Source organism: Solanum stenotomum, chromosome 5 (assembly GCF_019186545.1).
Source record: "Solanum stenotomum isolate F172 chromosome 5, ASM1918654v1, whole genome shotgun sequence".
Taxonomy (NCBI): Eukaryota; Viridiplantae; Streptophyta; class Magnoliopsida; order Solanales; family Solanaceae; genus Solanum; species Solanum stenotomum.
The window spans coordinates 46,114,684-46,135,892 of NC_064286.1; the positions used below are offsets into that span (position 1 = coordinate 46,114,684).

Here is a 21,209-nt window from a genome sequence, read left to right on the forward strand (position 1 = left end):
CAAGTGGGTAATTTTAGATAAGGGTCGTTGGATGATGAAATGAGTTACTTGGTGAAACTGTTGAGTATGTCTATAATGTGGTTAATGTCTTATATGTTGGTTATGTTCTATAATATGCCTAATATGTCAAGTTTCATGAAGTTTTACTAAATGGCATAAGGCATGACTTTCAACCAAATGTCTTTTTTAGCATGTTTTTGCATGGTTTCCATATTTAGTACTTAATTGTGCTAACCCTTTTCTTTCCCTTTTGACGAAAGTGTAGTGATTTGGAGATTTTGATATTCCAGGGTTGATGGATAGGTTTCTGAGGTGTTTTGAAGATGAAGACTTGGTGAGTCCTTATAGATTCGAGGACAATAACCAATATGTTCCTTTATGTCTTGAAGTTTTGTTATAGTTTTGAGTGGGCTTAGTCCCAATGTTGTATTCAAGTATTAGAAGATTTTGAGACATCATGTATAAAGTCTAGAAAGTCTTCCGCTTGTTATTTGATGAAAGTTTCTTCCCGTGTGAAGAAAGTTTTTTATTCCTTGTGGGTTTTAGTGCCTATGGGATGAATGAATGCTAAGAGGCTTGTATTAGACCTCCGAGAGGTCGAGTACGCCGGTTACAACTAGGGAGTGCTCTCGGGTCATGACAACTTTAATGGGGGTAAACTTTCTCTTGAACAATTTACCCCGAATAAAATTAGTTTTTCTCGAACACCAATAAGCAGCAATTAAGAATAGCCTTCGCTTTAGTCCATTCATTCTCTCGAGATGAATGTGTGGAAAAGGGTTTAGGGCTCACTCTCTCGAGCTGAACCCATGACAAGAGAATACCCATAGACCATCGATTCATAAATTTTGGTTTTAAAACCTCTTTGTCGAGCAAGCCAAAAACACGAAGTTAGGATTGTATTTGCAACTACAACCCATTAATTTCAACCACAATTACAGAACAAAATCACTTTTAAACAGTATTTACACTATCAATTAACAATACCCAACAGCTAAATCAACTCATAATCACATAATCGCACCCCAAGAATTGGGGTTTTAGCTAGACATCATAAAAAGGTAAAAATTGTTACCAAGTTGTGTTTCTATCAACTGGGTAGGACTGATATAGTCTTTACAAAGGTCTAAGATGAAGAATCTTCAACACCCACTTCCAATTTCTTAGAAATAGAAATCTTCAAAGTTAAGGAAATAATGTCTCTAAAACTCAATTCTAAGCTCTCAAACTTGAAAATTGAATAAAAATGAAAATTATTGAATGTTAGATCCTAAATTAAGAATTAAAAAACGTATTTATAGTCACCCAAAAATGTGCTGCGAAGGACCATTCAGCGTAATAATTTGGGATCGTCGATCCGTCCTCTGGTTAATTTCATTGCCTTTTTGCTTTGGCCTTCAGCAACTTCAAGCTCTGTAACTTTGGGCGATATGGCACTATATCGCGGAACCGTTCGGCGACAAACCGACTACTCCTTTCTATCACTGACTTGATTTTCTCCTTGAGGGCTTGGCACACTGGAACATTAGGGGAGACCATGGCCGTTCGGTGACTCACCCAATGGGTTAGGCGATTCTTAGGCTTTCTTTTCTTCGTTCTTTCAACTGCCTTGTTCCTTTTTGCTCAATAGTGTCCATGCTTTGTTCCTCAATCCAAATACCTGAAATTTAAGGATTTACATCAGTTATTGGCATAAAATATGCATTTAAGGACACTAAATCTATTAAAATAAATGTCTAAATGAGTACAAATCGTGGACTCATCAACACCCCCAACTTAAACTTTTGTTTGTCCTCAAGTAAAACTCAAGTTCAGTAGTTCAAAAAGGATGTCTCAAACAGTGTCACACAAGACTCAATCATGAATGCACACAAAAAGACTCAACTTACTCAGGCAAAGATCAATTGTAAACTCAAAGATTCAAGTTGTGACTCACCATTATCAAAGAATCTCAAACTCACAATACTTGCTTCAAATGCAAGTTCAAGCTTAACAAAGGTACTCAAATGCTCTCACACAAAGAATGATTCCATATTCACACACAATAGTTAACAATTTTAAAGCTCTGGAATCAAATGCAACGCTCACACTCGCAAAGATGAACACAATGCATGACTTCACTCATAGGTTTTCCCGTATTTTCGAATCAACCCTTGTTCAACTCACCCAAGATCAAAAAGGTCTTTTCAAGGCTTGTAACGGGGCTGAGTGTAAAGGTATGGTCATTTAGGCTTAGTGACTTCTATCCTCATAAAATGTTGTCTGCACAACACTTCTTTTCCTCTTATTTATCATTCTCATTCAAGCTCAAAAGTCACCCATTCTTCATTTTCCATGGATTGCTTGGACACCCCACTTTCTTTGCACTTTCACAACTTTATCATTATTTTTCTTCTTTTTCTCTTTTTTTAATATGGAAAGGTTCCATTTTTCTCAAAACCATGGGTCAAAGGTGACTTTCTTACACTTATTGATTTACCTTCTTTTTTCACCACACCCCCAACTTAGGCTTTTGGCCTAAGTTGGCTATTCACAGAAACCGCAAATCATGAGGATTATGGGTAATGGGTCAAGAAAGGTCACATTTTTATCAAGTTTCTTCTAAGAAAAGGCTAAGGCTCAAAGGGTGTTCAAATGGGATTCACACACTCACAAGGTAGGTCACAAAAGATGTATAATGTCAAGTTGTTTCACTCTTCAAAGTTGCCTAAGATCATATCAAGAGATTGCATCACTTAGTCAACCGGACCAACGGGGCAAATTTTAGGTGTCGTCACACATGGTTCACAGTAAGCTCATCACACAAGGCATAAACACCAATGTCAAACAAGACTCCACACTTTCACAACTGTGCAATGTTCATCACAAGAGACTCAATTTGATACTTGGCTAGTCACAACGAGATGCAAAAAGTTCACATATTGTCTATGCAACTTCATTTGGCCTCATCGTAGCCGCACATTCACTTTTGTTTGATTATGGGCACTATTCAAGTCATCGATATTGATCAAGACCGATACTCAAATTTGCAAGAGAACAACCACATTCAAACACAAACAAGAGGTGGCACAATTTTTTTTGGAAGGGTCCAAAAATCATTTGGAATTAAAAACAAGGAGCCACAAGCTCAATCGTCCACAAAAACAGTGTAACACACAATTATAGCTCAATACCCAAATATATACACAAAACAAGAGAGTCACAAAAGGTGGGCCTCACCCCAACCACAAATAAAAATCATTTGTCCTCAAATGCAATCAAAATAATCCTAAAGTCAAAATAAAGAAAGACAAAGAAGGAGGTAAAGAAAGGATCATGTCTACTCAATCACTCCATTTTTCTGGGAATCAGTGCCCGGTGCATCAATCTAGACTTGGGTATCAGTGCCTGGAGTAGTGCTCTGGTCTCGGGCCTCAGTACCCAGACTCACCTCAGAAGGACCAGCTCCCTGGACCCACCCATGGATGTCTCTGTCAACGATGTTTGTATCACCGATTGCACAATTTTCTCCTCAAGGTCCGACAGGTCTCTATATATGTTCTCCTCCTTGATCTCGATCAGTTCCTCATCGGTCTCTGCATCCGACTCCTCAACAGCTGCATCATCCCAATGCCCATCTCCAGTGGTAGCCGGAGGAAACTCTGAAGTCTCGGGCACATCCAAATCATTTGTAGCCTCCAGTAATGAAGTGAAGTCAGTAGACTTAAGATAGTCTACGTCCTTCCTCAAATCAACAACTTCACCTTTTAAAGCCGTAACCTCGGAGGTCTCCCCCTACTTGCTTTCACAAGCCTCAACTATCCTGGTGAGAGTGTCAATAGAAGTCTGGAAGGGGGTCAGTGCAGCATTGATGGCACGCTCGATCATCCAAGGGATGTCTCTCTCAAGTCTGATAGCCCTCACATCAGCTGAATAGGCCAGGTGCCCCATCTTCAGGATCATTGCCTGAGTAATCCTGGCCGACTGGAAGGAAGTGGAGGTACCCGAAACCGATGAAGAAGTAGAATGGGCAAAAGTACCTGAAGACCCGGAGGCCGGTGTAGGCAAAGATGCCTCTGCAGGTATCGAAACGCTGCGCCTGCACTGACGTGACTTGCAAACAACGCTAACGCTATATAAGAATAGAAAGAGCCCGCCATAACTTGGGCCTAGTTATATAATAGAAATCAACTTTTACCAATATCTACCTATGGGGATGTATCCACCAGAGCTGCCCTCCTCCTATCAGCCTCCTCACAAGTGTACTCGGTCTTAAAACGCCGGATGTCAGTGGAGGAAGAAGGGGTGACCTCGGTATCTCTAGTTAGATCCCTAGGAACTCCAACACGCCTGCATAACTCCATGATCAGTACCGGAAATGGTAGAGAAGCCTGTCTCTGCTTGTCCCTCATGGCCATTTCTTGCTCAATGATAAGTCCCAAATCGATGCTCTTTCTAGAAATAGTTGTCCCAAGGCAAGCCGCCTTAGGATGACGGAGAATAGACTCATTTTGGAAAGGCATAATGGAGCTACTGATAAATCCAAGCCAATAATGTGCAGCTACACTTAAGTCCCTCTTCTCAAGCAGGACTCTTGCCTCTATCCACCTCGGGTTGGTGTCTGAGATGAGTGGCGCCAGCCAGCCCTTAAGTTCATCCAATGAAGATGTGGCAGTAGTCAGGTTGGGGTAGTCAAAGTCATACCCCCTGTCAATTACGGTGTTGATGTACTCACTGTTGCATTAAACTTCCTTACTCGCGGACCACAACTGACTTAACTGATCTAAACTCGCTGGACTTCTTCTTGCTTTTTGGAAATAGGTCACCATAAGCTGTATAGAACTCCGAGACCCATGAAAGAATATAGGGTCCACGGGGCTTGGTGAACTACTTAAATCTGTGGAAATGGAGGGTGTCTCTCACATTTAAGTACTTGCCCTCCAGGACTTCTATCGAAAGCAACTTCTCCCCAAGAATGGTTCGCAAACTGTCACCTTTCAATTTGTTCAGAAACCTAAGGGAGGGACTACTGGAGGCACATGAGCCACAGGGGGTGTCGGAGCTGGCATCGAGTCTGCTGGTGTAGGAGCTGGAGGGGCTCTGGCTGCGTCAGGGTGAGATCGAGCTCGAATCTCATCCCTCTAGGACTACAAAGGTTGGTCGTCCTCAGTCTCAGATAAAGTAGCCTCGAACCAGTAGTCACCCTATCAGATATGGGCCTCTTGCCCCTGTTCTGACCTCCCGTTAGAGGTTCTTGCCTTCCTCTTTTTGGAGGATTTGATCCCTCTTCGTTGATTGTGATACCATATACTCTTTTCCGGGGTGGCATGTCAATGTTGGTCCTGACCATGTCTGCAAAACATTAGGTATAAGTTAGAAATATTCCAATCAACAACACTGAAAAATAATTGCAGACATACTTGCCAAACAGGTCAGCAAGTCGTCGAATCACTTTGGTGAGCTAGATCGGGCTCGCCGAAGGGATTGGCTCAAAAATCTCAGAAAAATTCGACAAGTCGGTGATGGGAAGGCCTTTCGGTGAATCACCGACATCATTCAGCGAGCAAGGATTAGCCCACCGAAAGTTACAGTCCAATTTAAGCTATAAGGGTGCAGACAAAGGGCGATCAAGAAGACTTTCGGCGAGTCGCTGAGTGCCATCGGCGACCTCAAGCTTCTCGCCGAAAGTTACTGAGTCAAACTTCAAGTATAGCATGAAATAAAGGCGAGATGGGGAACTTTGATGAACCACCGAGTGGTTCGGTAAGCTCGACCCAGCTCGCCAACCGACCCAACGTGCCTACTTTTAACCCAACTTCTCAAATTCAACCCCGCAACCCCCGAAAACAAAATCAAAGCATGCACTTATTAAATCTTTGTTCCCTGCTGATTATTTTACAAATGTAGTTATAGGTGAAACTCCTAGAGTTGATGCAAATATTGTTGATTCTGCATCAACCATATATGGTATATATTCTCCTTCTTCAATCACCTATCTCATCTAGCACAACCGCATAGAGATTATATTATAATCCTACTAATATTGACTCAATTTATATTATATTAAAACATAACTATAGTTTTCGAATATCATTATTGACTTAAAAATAAATACTATTTTTTTTTTCAAATTTCACAATTATAATGTCCAAATGCAACTAGTAAAAATTGTGCACGTGTATTTGGTGTATCAAATAGAGATTATCATAATCCTACTAATATTGACTCAATATATATTATGTTCATAAACAACTCTAATTTTCAAATATCATTTTTCAACTAAAAAATAAATACTATAATTTTTATTTTATTTTTAATTTCATATTTTTTTATGTATAAACACCATTAATAAAAGTTGTGCACGTGTATTGAGTGTGACATATAGAGAAAATCGTGATCATATTAATATTGACTCAATTTATATTATTTTCATACACAAACTCGAATTTTTTACTATCATTTTCTCGTGTTGTCAAATTTCACATTTTTTACACAACACACTTATTGATAGAATTGGTGCACGTGCATCACAAGTCTATTGATATTAACTCCTAATAAACACTATGCATTTGTATATGGACAAATAAAAAGAACAAAAAAATTGTTTTTTTTGGACAGTGCAACGGAGAAAGCTTTGCTATTTAAACCAAATTAGCAAACTGATTTTGACTCAACAAAGAGTTTTGCTTGCTCTCACGCTGGTACTAATTTTTTCTTCTTTTTTGTTTTATTTTTAAATTTCAATCCTCCTCATGTGTGTATATATTGGAAATCTTTGTGTTTTGCTTGTTATTTTTTTTCTGTTTTCAGATGGTATCAATCTTTGTGTTTATTCTAGCTCTCAACTGTTAATAGCCCTGATTTGAAAAAATAGGGTTATGTAAAAAAAATAATGTTAATAACTGATTTGAGTGATGAAACATGAATGGATCATGATTGCATCAACACATCGATTTGATTGATAACATTTATTGTTTAAAGTTCTATTTGGTGATTAATGTTGTGTGTATAGTATAAGGTTCGATCTAGACTACGTGCATTTGTACTTAAGAATACAAAGGTAGTCAAAATATTTGCAAAAGAGAGATGGACAGTCAAGTTGAACTTTAATTAGTTGACTAGATAGTGTTATATTATTTATTTTTGACAACTTAATATGGTTTGGTCAACTATTTAATTTGTTGTTTTTATTAGCATTATTTTTCTTAACTTAAATTTGTTATTAATACTTTCATACTTAAGAATACAAAGGTAGTCAAAATATTTGCAAAAGAGAGATGGACAGTCAAGTTGAACTTTAATTAGTTGACTAGATAGTGTTATATTATTTAATTTTGACAGCTTAATATGGTTTGGTCAACTATTTAATTTGTTGTTTTTATTAGCATTATTTTTCTTAACTTAAATTTGTTATTAATACTTTCATATCCTTTGTAGGATTTAGAAGTTGTTGGGGATACAAACTCTGCATAGGGAGAAGATGGAAACATACAATGATGAGTGCAAAAAGAACTACTTGTTGATTAATGGAAAGAGAGTTATTTCTTTCTTTAAAGTAATGATTGCACAAACTTTCTTGAAAGTTCTGGTAAAGTGTAATTCTTTGTGTACACTTTATTTTTCCTACTTAGTTTAAAGTACTTGTTTAAATGTATAGTTGGTTTTGATAACCATATGCGTAATTAGTTATTATTATAGTTATTAATTGTCTGCTTATTAATGTGAACATTTGAGTTATGTATCAATATGATGTATTTCTTAGTTTTAATTTCATTAATTTCTTTTCAGTGTTTTCCTCCAAAGTTTGCTCGTTCAGTTCCATACCTAATTGATCGGGAGGTTTATTTGGAGGACTCATGTGGACGACGATGGATGGCAACAGTGTGCAACTATAATGGTTCACTTGCTATCCGACAGGGATGGGCCAAATTTTCAGCTGAGCATGATCTCAAAGTGGGTGATTTTTTGCTTTTCCATTATGTTTCGGATGATCGCCACTTCATTGTTCAAATATTCGGAACAAGTGGTTGTGAAAAGATCAAATTCAGTAGTGATATTGGCAAAGGAAAACCAAATGAAAGGACTTATCAGGAAATAACTACCAAAGAAGAATCTCAATCTGGTAAGCTTTCTGTTCACAACAAATTTTTAAGATTATTTTGTTTTTGTTGTGTTGTATTGTATTGACTATACATATTAGGGCTTTAAAGTTGAGGCAATAATGGATTAGTTAAAGCATGATGTTTTTGATGTTATGTTTAGCTAGTTCAAATATAACTTTAGATCAACAACATGTCTTTGATAATCCCACAAGTAATCCTACTTTGGAATTAGAGAAACTGTTTTGACAACCCTCGGCTCATGAAAATATAGTTTAGAGAAATAGAAAAAATAGTTATAGAGGAAATAGTGTGTTTTTTCAGGACAGTTTTGAGCCTAAATACTATAAAATATTTTTGAAGATTCATCAGATTGAAAATTCATACACCCAATTTGGATTAATTTTTTTTTAGTCTATAATTTTTCTAAAATAAGCATCTCAAGATTACACGTGGCACACTATAACTTATTTTTAATACTTTGACAGAGTATAACTATGTTTCAAGTTTAGCACTAACTATGTTTCAAGTGTAGCACCTTCGAAGTAGGACATGTCAATAGTGACATCTAAAGTGAATGAGTTTTTTTTTTAATTGCTCATTGTAACACCTAGGGAATTAAAAAGTTGGATTAAAAGGGAAAAGTTCAATTTTGACACTAAAGCAATGAACCACGAGTCCAATCTATGGACTATAGAAAGGAAGTCGTAGGATCATGGTTGAGTTTTGAAATTTTCAAGTCCTGGTAAATTGACCTGCTAGTGAACATGACGGATCGTTGTTTGGATTACGGATCGTAGATGGGTTCCATAGGAGTATTCCATGCTTAGTAAAATTTTGGGCTTGAACTTGGGTTCTACGAGCCGCAGAAAGGTTGACGGGGTCGTAGGAAGGTCTTTTAGAAGTTGGATAGATTTTAGGCCCCAATAAGTGACTCTACAGTTGACCAGCACAGACCGAAGAAACTCCTATGGATCGTAGGTCCAACCCGTAGTCACTCCAGCAATTATTTCTTAAGGGTATTTGGGTCTTTTCTTATGCATTTAATACTCATATTATATCGTTTTGACACTATTTCTAAGTTCTATAACTAGTTTTCAACTCCTAAGACTACCAAAACCCTCTCATTCTCTCAAAGGCCTAATTCCCACCCAAGTTCATCCTCTCCAATTCTCTCTCAAGCTCAAGGAACAAAACCTAGGGTTTCAAGCTCCAATTCTTCAATCAATTTGCACTTTAGGGCTTTGATTATGAAGAGATGTGAGAATTTACCAATGCATTTCATTCATACATTGTGTCCCAAAAGAATCTCAATCTCCAAAGTCAATTTCACCTAGTTTGATTAGGGTTTCATGCAATCTCCATGGGTATTATGATTCAATTGATCAATTTCAGTCTTATTAGGCATGATTTAATTAAGCTATATGATTTCCAATTGATTTCATATATACCCATGCTTCTTACTTGATTATGATGATGAATTTGTGAAGAAAGCTTATGAACTTATGAATTATGATTTAGGAAAGCCATGCATGTTTTATGAAAATGATGTTTATGAACTAAGAATGTTTTTGAGTACAAATGAAATTGCTAAAGGTTTTCTTACATATTATGAAATCATAGTTGTGAAAGATTTTCTCACACATGTATGAATCATGATGATGACTAATGATTGGATTGGTAGTTTAATTGTGTCTTTTCAAGTGTGATAATATGAATATGATTATGACTAATTCCATTGGGATTATACGTCATGTCACACCTAGGGTATACTTTGGGTCATGACACACACGTCCTTGAATAAATGTGAGGTTTGATTTTTTCGAAATATATGAATAAATTGATTAGTTTGAGCTCTATCTATCATACTTTTTTTAATCAAAGCAACTTAAGGGTTTCCATCAACTCTTACGTGTGTAGACATTTTGTTAGGTTTCTCTTTACAAATAAGAAATGTTGATTCTTTGGTTTATAATCTAAAGAGGAAAAAGTCATACAGAAGCAAGACCTACGTTAGTTTATCATTAATGATTTTAAAAAACATTTAATTGTTTCCTTGTTAGGTTATATATTTTGTACTATCATTTTGAAGCGGAACTTTTGTTGCAACTATTACGCAAGTACTCTTCTTAAATTGTCATTTCATCAGAGAAAAACTTGGAATTTACAATTTGAGTTTTGTTCGATTCACGATCATGGAAATCTATTTAAAAGTTTTTGCAACTCAATCATAGACATTCGCAGTATTTTGAGACTAAATTTTTATGAGTCTAGTTACATATTTGTTTAACTTTGCTTTCTGTGATCCAATTTCAAGGAACTAGGAATTTCTTGTTGGGTTCTATGTTTTTTTTTCTTATGACTCATGATATATGCACGGTTACCCTATCCTATGAACGGTAAATGTGGTTATAGGTGAAACTTCTACAAATTTTTGGTTCAATTTATATCATGTTCACACATATCTCTAATTTTTTACTATCATATTCAACTTGAAAAAAAAAATTATTTTTCCTCTTTTCAAATTTCACAATTTTTATGTCCAAGTACCTAAATACAAAATTTTGCCAAAAAAAGTTGAATTTTAGAATTTTCAAGAATTTTAAAAATAAGGAAAAAGTTTTTTTTACCACTTATTAACTCCAAATTACTCACAAAAAGTCAAAAACAACTCTAATATGTATTCATAGCTATATACCACTCTTTCAAATATCATTTTTCATAAATATTTTTTTTTCAAATTTCTTACGATATATGGTCAAACACCAGTGTTTGGACATAAATTTTGTGAAATTTGAAAAAGGAAAAACAATATTTATTTTTTAGTTGAAAATAATATTCAAAAATTACAATGATGTATGAACATAACATATATTGAGTCAATATTAGTAGGATTATGGTAATCTCTATTTGAGACATCCGATGCACGTGCGCAATTTTTAGTAGTGGCATTTGGACAAAATAATAGTAATATTTGAAAAAATAGTACTTTTTTTCAAGTAAAAAAATGATATTCAAAAATTAGAGTTGTGTTTTAACATAATATAAATTGAGTCAATATTAGTACGGAAATGAGCCTAAAATACGCCCTCAACTATGTGTCTTTAGTTTACCATTGAAGATGCATGCATTTTAAGATTTTTTTTTTCCATCAAACTTTTTCATTTAATATGTTATAGAGGAAATAATGTGTTTTTTCAGAATAGGTTTGAGCTTAATTAAATACTATAAAATATTTTTGAACATTCATGAGATTGAAAACCCATACACCCAATTTGGATTTTAAAAAAAATTGAGTCTATAATTTTTATAAAATAAGCATCTCAAGATTATACCTGGCACACTATAACTTATTTTTTATACTTTGATAGAGTATAACTATGTTTCAAGTTTAGCACCTTTGAAGTAGGACATGTCAATAGTGGCATCTAAAATGAATGAGTATTATTTTTTTGTGCATTGTAACACCTAGGAAATTAAAAGGATGGATTAAAAGAGAAAAGTTCAGTTTTGACACTAAAGCAGTGGACCACGAGTCCAATCTATGGACTATAGAAAGAAAGTTGTAGGATCATGGTTGAGTTTTGAAATTTTCAAGTCCGGGTAAATTGACCTACTAGTGAAAATGACGGATCGTTGTTTGGATTACGGATCGTAGATGGGTTCCATCGGAGTGTTCCAGGCTTAGTGTAATTTTGGGCTTAAACTTGGGTTCTACAAGCCGTAGAAAGGTTGACGGGTCATAGGAGGTCTCTTAGAAGTTGGATAGATTTTAGGCCACAATAAGTGACTCTACGGTTGACCAGTCCAGACCGTAGATTGTAGGTCCAACACGTAGGTCACTCCAACAATCATTTCTTAAGTGTATTTGAGACTTTTCTTATGCAGTTTACACTCATACTATGATATTTTGACCCTACTTGTAATAACTACCTTTCAACTCCTAAAATTACCAAAATACTCTCATTCTTTCAAATGCCTAATTCCCATTCAAGTTCATCCTTTCCAACTCTCTCTCTCTCTCTCTCTCTCAAGCTCAAGAAAGAAAAGCTAGGGCTTCAAGCTCCAATTCTTCAATCTGCTTGCATTTTAGGGCTTTGATTATCAAGGTATGTGGAAATTCACCAGTGGATTTCATTCATCCATTAGGCCCCAAAAGAATCTCAATTTCCAAAGTCAATTTCACCTAATTTGATTAGGGTTTCATGCAATCTCCATGGGTCTTATTTGATTATGATTCAATTGTTCAATTTCAATCTTATTAGACATGATTTAATTAAGCTACATGATGTCCAATTGATTTCATATATACTCATGCTTCTTACTTGATTATGATGAAGAGTTTGTGAAGAAAGCTTATGAACTTATGAATTATGATTTAGAAAAGCTATGCATGTTTTATGAAAATGATATTTATGAACTAAGAATATTTTTGAGAGAGTATAAATGAAATCGTGAAAGGTTTTCTCACATATTATGAAATCATAGTTGTGAAAGATTTTATCACACATGTATGAATTATGATTATTAGGATCTACTCTGTGATGACTAATGATTGAATTGGTAGTTTAATTGTGTATTTTCAAGTATGATAATATGAAAATGATTACGACTAATTCCATTGGGATTTTACTTAGCATCGAGAGGACTTTGAGATGAAGGCTCTCCCATTAGTAAAAGTTGGGTCTCTAGAAGCAATCTTTTTGTGTCAAACTACGTGACCCTTAGGATTGTCTTAAATGAACTAACTAGTGGATCCACAAATAGAATATGAATGAATGTTACAGAGACTACCTTGGCAAGTAGAATCCATTTTTTGATGTTAGGGTTACATCGGATTTCATGTTATAACTCGCATGGTCTTAGTGTCGGTTAACGGTAATTATTCCACAAGACAAACTATGTTACCTTCAAAGGTTTTACGAAAGTTTTCATTATGTTTTAATAATTCAATGACCTCGTTTATGACTTACAATTCTTTAAAAGTTTTTACTCAAGTTTTAGCTTGGTCATGCAAATCATGTTTAAATCCTCATATGATCATGTTTATGTCTTTTATGTATTCCCCACTTGGTATAATCCATGTACTAATACATACTTGTATCAATATTGTTTTATAATATAGGATCCGACGCTTCTCCTTCCGCTCGTGGCTAGCTTGGGTTGCTACTCTACTATTGGGTTGATGAGTCCTCATACATTCGAGGGCAAGGTCATGAAGACTTTATTACTTTTTTCATTTTTCTTTGAGACTTTGTATGTGGTGTATGGGTTATGTCTCAACCACTCTTATGTTGGTTTAGAATGGCTTGTCAAGGCATAATTATGATTCTGCCTTTATGTCGAAACTTTCTTTTATAATATGAGACAATTTTCACCTATTCTCTCTATCTTTTGTTGTTATTCCTTATGCATTATGTATGTCAAATGACTTGTGTAGGGACTCTCGTGGTCTTATACGTCATGTCACATCTAGAGTATACTTTGGGTTGTGACACATATTTCCTTGAATAAATGTGAGGTTTGATTTTTTTCCGAAATATATGAATAAATTGATTAATTTGACCTCTATTTATCATACTTCTTTTTTTTATCAAAGCAACTAAAGGATTTCCATCAACTCTTACGTGTGCAGACATTTTGTTAGGTTTCTCTTTACAAATAAGAAATATTGCTTCTTTGGTTTATAATCTAAAGAGGAAGAAGTCATATAGAAGCAAGACCTACGTTAGTTTTTCATTAATGGTTTTTAAAAAACATTTAATTGTTTCCTTGTTGGGTTATATATTTTGTACTATCATTTTGAAGCAGAACTTTTGTTGCAACTATTACGCAAGTACTCTTCTTAAATTGTCATTTCATCATAGAGAAACTTGGAATTTACAATTTGAATTAAGTTCGATTCACGATCATGAAAATCTATTTAAAAGTTTTTGCAACTCAATTATAGACGTTCACAGTAATTTGAGACTAAACTTTTATGAGTCTAGTTACATATTTGTTTAACTTTGCTTTCTGTCATCCAATTTCAAGGAAGGATAAATTTCTTTTTATGACTCATGATATATGCATGGTTACCCTATCCTATGATTTTTATACTTCTATGTATAAGAATGTTAATAAAGTTTTACACACTTCATCATCAGTGTTAAAGTGACTATTATTAGGCCCTTAGTTGTGGACTCAATTTTATGAAATTCATAACTTTTTTGAGTCTTCTACATAGATATTATCGTAATCCTATTAATATTGACTAAATTTATATGTTCATACACAACTCAAATTTTACTTTCATTTTTCAACTTAAAAACAAAACAATTATTTTTTCATTTAGAATTTCACAATTTTTGTCCAAATGTCACAGATCAAGTAAATTGGGCATGTCACATAGAGATTATCGTAATCCTACTAATATAAACTCACTTTATATCATATTCATACACAACTATATGCAATTTTCGAATATAAATTTCAATTTGAAAACATATAAATTTGTTTTCTTTTTCAAATTTCATAATTTTATGTTCAAATGATGCTAATAAAAGTTGTGCAGGTATATTGGGTAGGCCACACACAGATTATCGTAATCCTACTATTATTGGTTCAATTTATATCATGTTCACACATAACTCTAATTTTCAACTATCATATTCAACTTGAAAAAAATAATATTATTTTTCCTCTTTTCAAATTTCACAATTTTTATGTCCAAACACCTAAATACAAAATCTTGCCATAAAATTTTAAAATTCATCTCAAAGTTGAATTTCAGAATTTTCAAGAATTTTTAAAAGAAGGAAAAAGTTTTTTCTTCACTTTTTAACTCCAAACTAGTATACGTGCTCGCGCGTTGCGCGGATGATTTAAAATGTAATAATTTTATAATTAAAAATAATTAATAAAATATATTATGCACTTAATAATATATTTAATTTGTTATAATAATAATAATATAATAATAATACAAATCATTAACTTATTTATTTGAGCACATTGAATTAATATTATTAGTACACAATTTATTTTAACTATAACTATATCAGCTACGCTTTTAGTTTTATAATATATCAGGTTAAATTCTTTGTAAGGATACTATTAATTTTATGATCATCATATCTTTGATCAAATATCAAATACTTCAAATAGTTTTATTTGTTTGTACTTTATTCATATCGTTTGAATAAAAAAGTATGTTACTAATTTATTAATTCTAACATTTCATAAGAAATATTTGATATCAAAAGATTAGATGGTATGTTGATACATTTTCTATATATATTTTATTGAAAATCAAAAGATTTTACAAAAAAAAAAATCTGTATTAAATTTGTGCTAGAATATGATAGAAAATTGATTTAAGGTAAAAATAATCTTAATAAATACAACCCCAGTGAAAGTAATTTTTTTTTAAAAAGAAGCAACCAAATATAAAGGTAAAACTGACATATTGTTGAGATTGTTAGTTTTTAGAAAAATTAATTTTAAATAAATTAAAAGGAAACAATAGTTGAGGTAATTTTAAAAATAGTTTTTTCTTTTGGATATTTGTAAATAATCCAAATGGGTTGATTATTATTTTTAATGTTTTAAATATTTTATTTTATGTTTAGTTTTATTATATTTGTCATTGTTTTTATTAACTAAAAAGTAAAAAGATAACAACATTAATATCTTTATTTTGAGTTGATATTATTTCAAATTGTGTGTGCAGTTATCTCCTAGACAAATTTGATGAAGATATGGTTATTATAACTTGAAATTGTTTAAATTATTTTATTTTTAAAATTAGGATTTAATTGTCAGTTTTTTATTTTAAAAAAGAAATTAAAATGCTCAACTTTCACAGTTAATAGGATTCCATAATTCATGGCTAGTTGGTGAAAGTCTTTATGTCGTATTTTATTTTAATTGAAAATAATTTTCAAAATCATCTCCTAGCCAAATTTGATGAAAGTATAGTTGTAACTATTTGGAACAACTCTTTTTTAAAAAAGAAAAAGAAAAAAAGACGAATTAAATTGCTAATATTTTTAGAATATAAAATAAATTTAAAACTATCAATTTTCACAGTACGGTTCCATAATTTGTGGATAGTTGGTGAAAGTCTTTACTCATCATTTTTTCCATTTAAATTAATTTTCAAACTTATCACCTATGTAAATTTGCAACACAAATTTAAAACATATTTTTTAAAAAAAGTTATACACAAAATTATAACGTATTTTTTAAAAATTTAAAACTCCCAATTTTCATATTAATGGGATCCATAATTCATGGATAGCTAGTGAAAGTCTTTACTTAGCTTTTATTTTAATTTAAGTTAATTTTCATTCTTATATCCTAGCTATATTTGATGAAAATATGATTAGAATTACATGGAATTGTTCATTTCTTGATTATTATTTAAAATAATGAATTTAAATTTTTGAATGTTTTAAAAATTAAAAGGAAATATATTTATTTTTAATTTGTTTTAAAAATATGTAATTTTTCGTAAATATTCCTCTTTCTTTAGATCTTTTAAAATTTGTCAAAATAAAATGTTTCTCCATAACTTAATGTAATTTTTAGAACTCAGAAACAAATCTTACACATTTAATACAAACTAACAAACAACAATTAAAAAAAAAAACACATAAGAAAATCTATATTACCCACATAAAACTTTTGTGGGTAATAAATCTTATCTCTTTACATATTATAAAGAAAAGAAAGTTTATGCAAATTATATATTATACGATTTACAAATTATCACTTATATTTATGTTTTACTTTATGAATTTTCAACATAACATTGATATATTTACCTGGACATTTAAAGAACGAATGAAGTGTGATAGTCCGACAAATACAAATCATCACATTATGGTGATGAAATGAAACTATCAATTATTCCTTTACCATTGCCGGTATAATCTTGAAATGATCCAAAATGAAAAATGATGATATACTTTGTTGTATTTCTTTTATCATTTCAGTCATTGTGTGTTCCTTTTTTATCTTCTTTTTCTTCTTCTTGATCTCCTTCGTCATCTTAATATTTCTTTTATTGTCCACTTTAATCGTCATTGTTGTAATATCGATAACATCAACGTCGTCGTCATTATCATTGTAGTCGTTGTTGAAATCGTTGTCATATTAACGTTTTCAACATCATCCGATAAATAAATAAATTGCAAGCAGATATATGTCAACTTTCATTTATATTAATATAGAGAGATAGTACTATTATCTTCATTTATATGTAAATTAAATATAGTTAAATACATTTATTAACATATGAAAAGATAAATTTGTGAAATAGTAAGAGTTTTTTTAGAATTCTATAAACATGAGTTTCTAGTTTTAATTAAGTTAATATTTTTTTTTTCTTTTGAAAATATAATATCTTCTAATTCAAATACTTCTAATCTTTCAATTCAAAATTTCCATTATAGTTTCATCATTAACTGCATGTTAAAAAAAAAAAAGATTAAAGAATTATAAATATGAAATATGCAGTAAGCAAAGAATCATAAATTATATGTAAATACATCAACACAGTTTGATTTTAAAACAAAACATAAGATGAAAAAAATTAAAATATTACATGCTTGGCATAGTTATCGAATATAGTCTTAAAAAAGTTTCTCCTTCTACAACAACATATATTCATCACATAAATGGGTTGATCGTAACTTCATCAATTGATCATCTTCAACATTTAGAACTTCCAAAATAAAGTACAATTATTGATAATGTAAACCACATAAAACAGAAGAAAAAGATAATAATAAAAATAATAAAAATTACCTTTCCATGAATGGTAAGGATTATTATTGTTTTGAATTTTCTTTATTGAGATGCATTTTTTTTCTTGAAAAAACTAAAGAAAAGACTACTGTATTTAAATTTAGTGAGTTAATACGGTTGAGTTTTTTTGGGAAGGAAGTTAAGTAAGTGGGTGAGGAATTTTAGGGATAATTATTTATAGTTGAAGTTTCTTTTTATTTTATTTTTAAACAAAAAAAAAGTTAAAAAAGAATAGATAATTAGATAGGTTTAGATTTCTTTACAATTTTGTATATCGCTTAAATATGCTTTAGTGTTATTTAAACGGTAAGTTGCAAAATGTATGTTTTTTTTAAAAAAAAAAAAATTGTTTTATATTGTTATTTATTTTTAAAGTTGAATTTAAATATTAATTTCCAAAATAGATTTTTTTTTAAAAGTAGTTTTATATTGTTATTTGTTTTTAAAATTGAATTTAAATGTTAAGTTTCAAAACGTTTTTTTAAAAAAAAAATGTTTTATATTGTTCTTTGTTTTTAATATTGAATTTATTATTTAAATTAACTAAAAATATCAGTTTTAAAACTAAAATTTAAGAATAATTGTGGTAATGACACGTGACATTTTTTTCTCTCCTATTATGTATAGATAGATATATAGATAGATTATTATTATTATTATTATATTGTTATTATCATTATTATTATTATTATTATCATTATTATTATTATTATATTAAATTGTACTTCAATTTTAAAATTGTATTTCAAAAAGAAAAATTTTAAATTCAAATTTAAAAATAGTTTTCGTGGAAACTGATTCCTTTAAAATCCAAATTAAAAACAGTAACCTTTATTTCTTTTTGGTTAATTTAAGATAGATAATTAAAACATTTTTAATTAATTTTTGAATTTTAAAATTGTTAAATTTCTTGTGATGTTGACATGTGTCATTCTAATTCTAATTATTGACATGTGTCTATATTTATTTATTTAATTATTGATTATTAAATATTTAAAATTATTTAAAATTCTGAAAATTTTGTTGTGTTGACATGTGTCATTTTTTCTTCTCCTTTTATATATAGATAGATTACTCGACAAAAACCCTAGCCCCCCCCTCTTTCCTTTCCCTCTCTCTATGGTGACTTGAATAGAAGCCATGGCTGCTTCGCCCTCTCCCCAGCCTATGGTTATGGGAGAGACAAACATCAACCTTAATACAAAAGCACCGTATGCAGCAATCCTTAAACCACAACAAGTGACCCAAAATCTGTTTAAAACCGTACCAAAGTCCATTGAGTTTATTCATGGAAAACCCACTGTGACATTTACAATGGAAGAAATAGAACAATTTGTTAGGGAAGAAGGTTTACATCAAGCCGTGATTATCAAATTTGCTTATGGAAAATCGGTGTCATCTGAGTTGCGAAAGCTTTACCAAAGCAATTTGATTCTAAAGGAAAGTGTAATATTTGACAACTTGATTTTCTTCACCTTTTGATTAGGTTTGATTTATAAGAGGACTTTGTACAGGTTCTATCAAATTCTTATGGATATTTTAAGTTTGATGGTGAAGAATATTTGTTCAGAATTTTTCTGTGGACGCCATCATTCAACCCTAAAGAGGAAACACCTAAAGCCTGGGTATGGATTTCATTGCCAGAGTTACCTACATATCTCTTTGCGAGGAGGTCCTTATTATCGATTAATTGCGACATCGGCAAGAAAGCCTATTGCGATGGATAAAACAACACAAGATCGAACCAGGCCAAGTACTGCTAGGGTTAAGATAACCCAAGACTTATTATATAAGCATCCAAATCGTGTAAGACTACAATTTTTGGAGAAAGAATCGAGTAAAATTGTTGAACATTATCATAAAATTGTCTATGATAATCTTCTGATGTATTGCACTCATTGTAAACATCAAGGGCATGAAGAAAATAAATGTTGCTTGTTGATGAGGAAAACAGTGTCTCAAGGTGATCAATTAGGTGATGAAGTTGGGCGAGATTTTGCACTTATGCAGGCTGATTCTGAGGCTAACAATACAGAGCAATTAAAGGGAGATGCACGTGATTTTTTGAATGATAAGAGAGTTGGGCAAAAAGACGTTGAAAAACATGTAGGTGATCAAAATATTGAGCAGCAATTGACTGAGAAAATCAATTCGAACAAGGATAATTCTTTGGCTATTTCTGCGGGGGTAACTGGTGGAAATCAAATAACCAAACCTACTGAAATTAGAACTTCAGAACTAAATGCTTATGTTGTAGCGACAACGGAGAATCAAATTCTTGTTCCCAGTAGAGAGATACTATAGCACCAAATGGATGTTTCGGGTGGCTGCAATAATCAACAAGGTGTGGTTATTGGTTATATAGTTGATGATGTTGGAGTTAAAGAGTACAATAGTGAAACGATTACAAAAGCTTTGGTCATAGCGTCACAAGTCGATTCTGGGAAGCAACTAAATGGCAATGGTGTTGGAAATCAAAGCGCTACTAGTGCGAGGCTTAATATTGAAATTGCCACAGCTTCAAAACCTATTGAATTACAAGCTAAAAATTCCAATTGAGAAGAAAATGCATCTGGAAATTGGATTGTGATTGCACACAAAAATTCAGTTGGTAGTTGTATTGGTTCCTCGACAAGTCGAAGTAATTCTTCAAGTCATGAAAAAGGTGCGACTGAGTGCGTTGATCCTAATTTAACTTTACCAACTCAAAATGTGTTTGAACCATTGTCGGCTACTCGAAAAAATTAACTAGAGCATTGTATGGAGAAAGGTATGTCATCTCTCTCTCTCTCATGATAAATCGACACATGATTTGACTATCTCTAAAGAAAAACAAGGAGAGATAAGTGTTTCTAGGTGGGCTGATTTGGTTGATGAAGAAGAACAAGTTTCACCTCCTCCTCTGAATAGCAAATTAAGCCCAGAGTCTACTATATTTGTGCCTAAAAGTGTGATCGCAAAGAAGAATGATTCAGGGGCCTTAGCATCAAGAATTATCCAATGTATTGATTTGGGAAAGGAATTCTTTGAAGAGGACGAAGAAGATAACATGTTAGATATATGTTTTGATAAAGTGGCTAGGGATGGGGATCTTTCACCTAGGCAACAAAGAAGTGGAAGTAAAAAAAAAGACACATGGAAGACAACATAGTTGGAATGGTAAGGTGACTGAAGAATTTATTCCAAGGCACCTACCTACGCGACAGGCAAAGCAGAATCATATGACAGTCCCAACAACTTTGACAAGATCCAATAAGTCCAAGAAGAAGTGATGAACTATCAAGTGTTATTGGACAAATTTGAAGAAGAAGAAAAGAGAAAAATACTTCAGGTTACTCT

The 21,209-nt window shown here is 32.2% G+C and overlaps 1 protein-coding gene across 1 annotated transcript; it reads left to right on the forward strand.

Moving 5' to 3' along the window:
- Window positions 1–5,709: 5,709 nt before the first annotated feature.
- LOC125864055 (B3 domain-containing protein Os02g0598200-like) lies at window positions 5,710–8,327 on the forward strand. The gene is made up of 4 exons (XM_049543997.1): window positions 5,710–5,742; window positions 6,790–6,792; window positions 7,768–8,101; window positions 8,242–8,327. The coding sequence occupies exons 1-4, from the start codon at window positions 5,710–5,712 to the stop codon at window positions 8,325–8,327; spliced, it is 456 nt and encodes a 151-aa protein (XP_049399954.1).
- Window positions 8,328–21,209: the final 12,882 nt, after the last annotated feature.

What these genes read in the sequence shown, in the direction of transcription:
- LOC125864055 (XM_049543997.1), top strand. Translation starts at nt 5,710, where the DNA reads ATGGGGAACTTTGATGAACCACCGAGTGGTTCG. An exon ending in CAAAGAAGAATCTCAATCTG is followed by an intron (nt 8,102 to 8,241) that starts GTAAGCTTTCTG and finishes TGTTATGTTTAG; the next exon opens with CTAGTTCAAATATAACTTTA.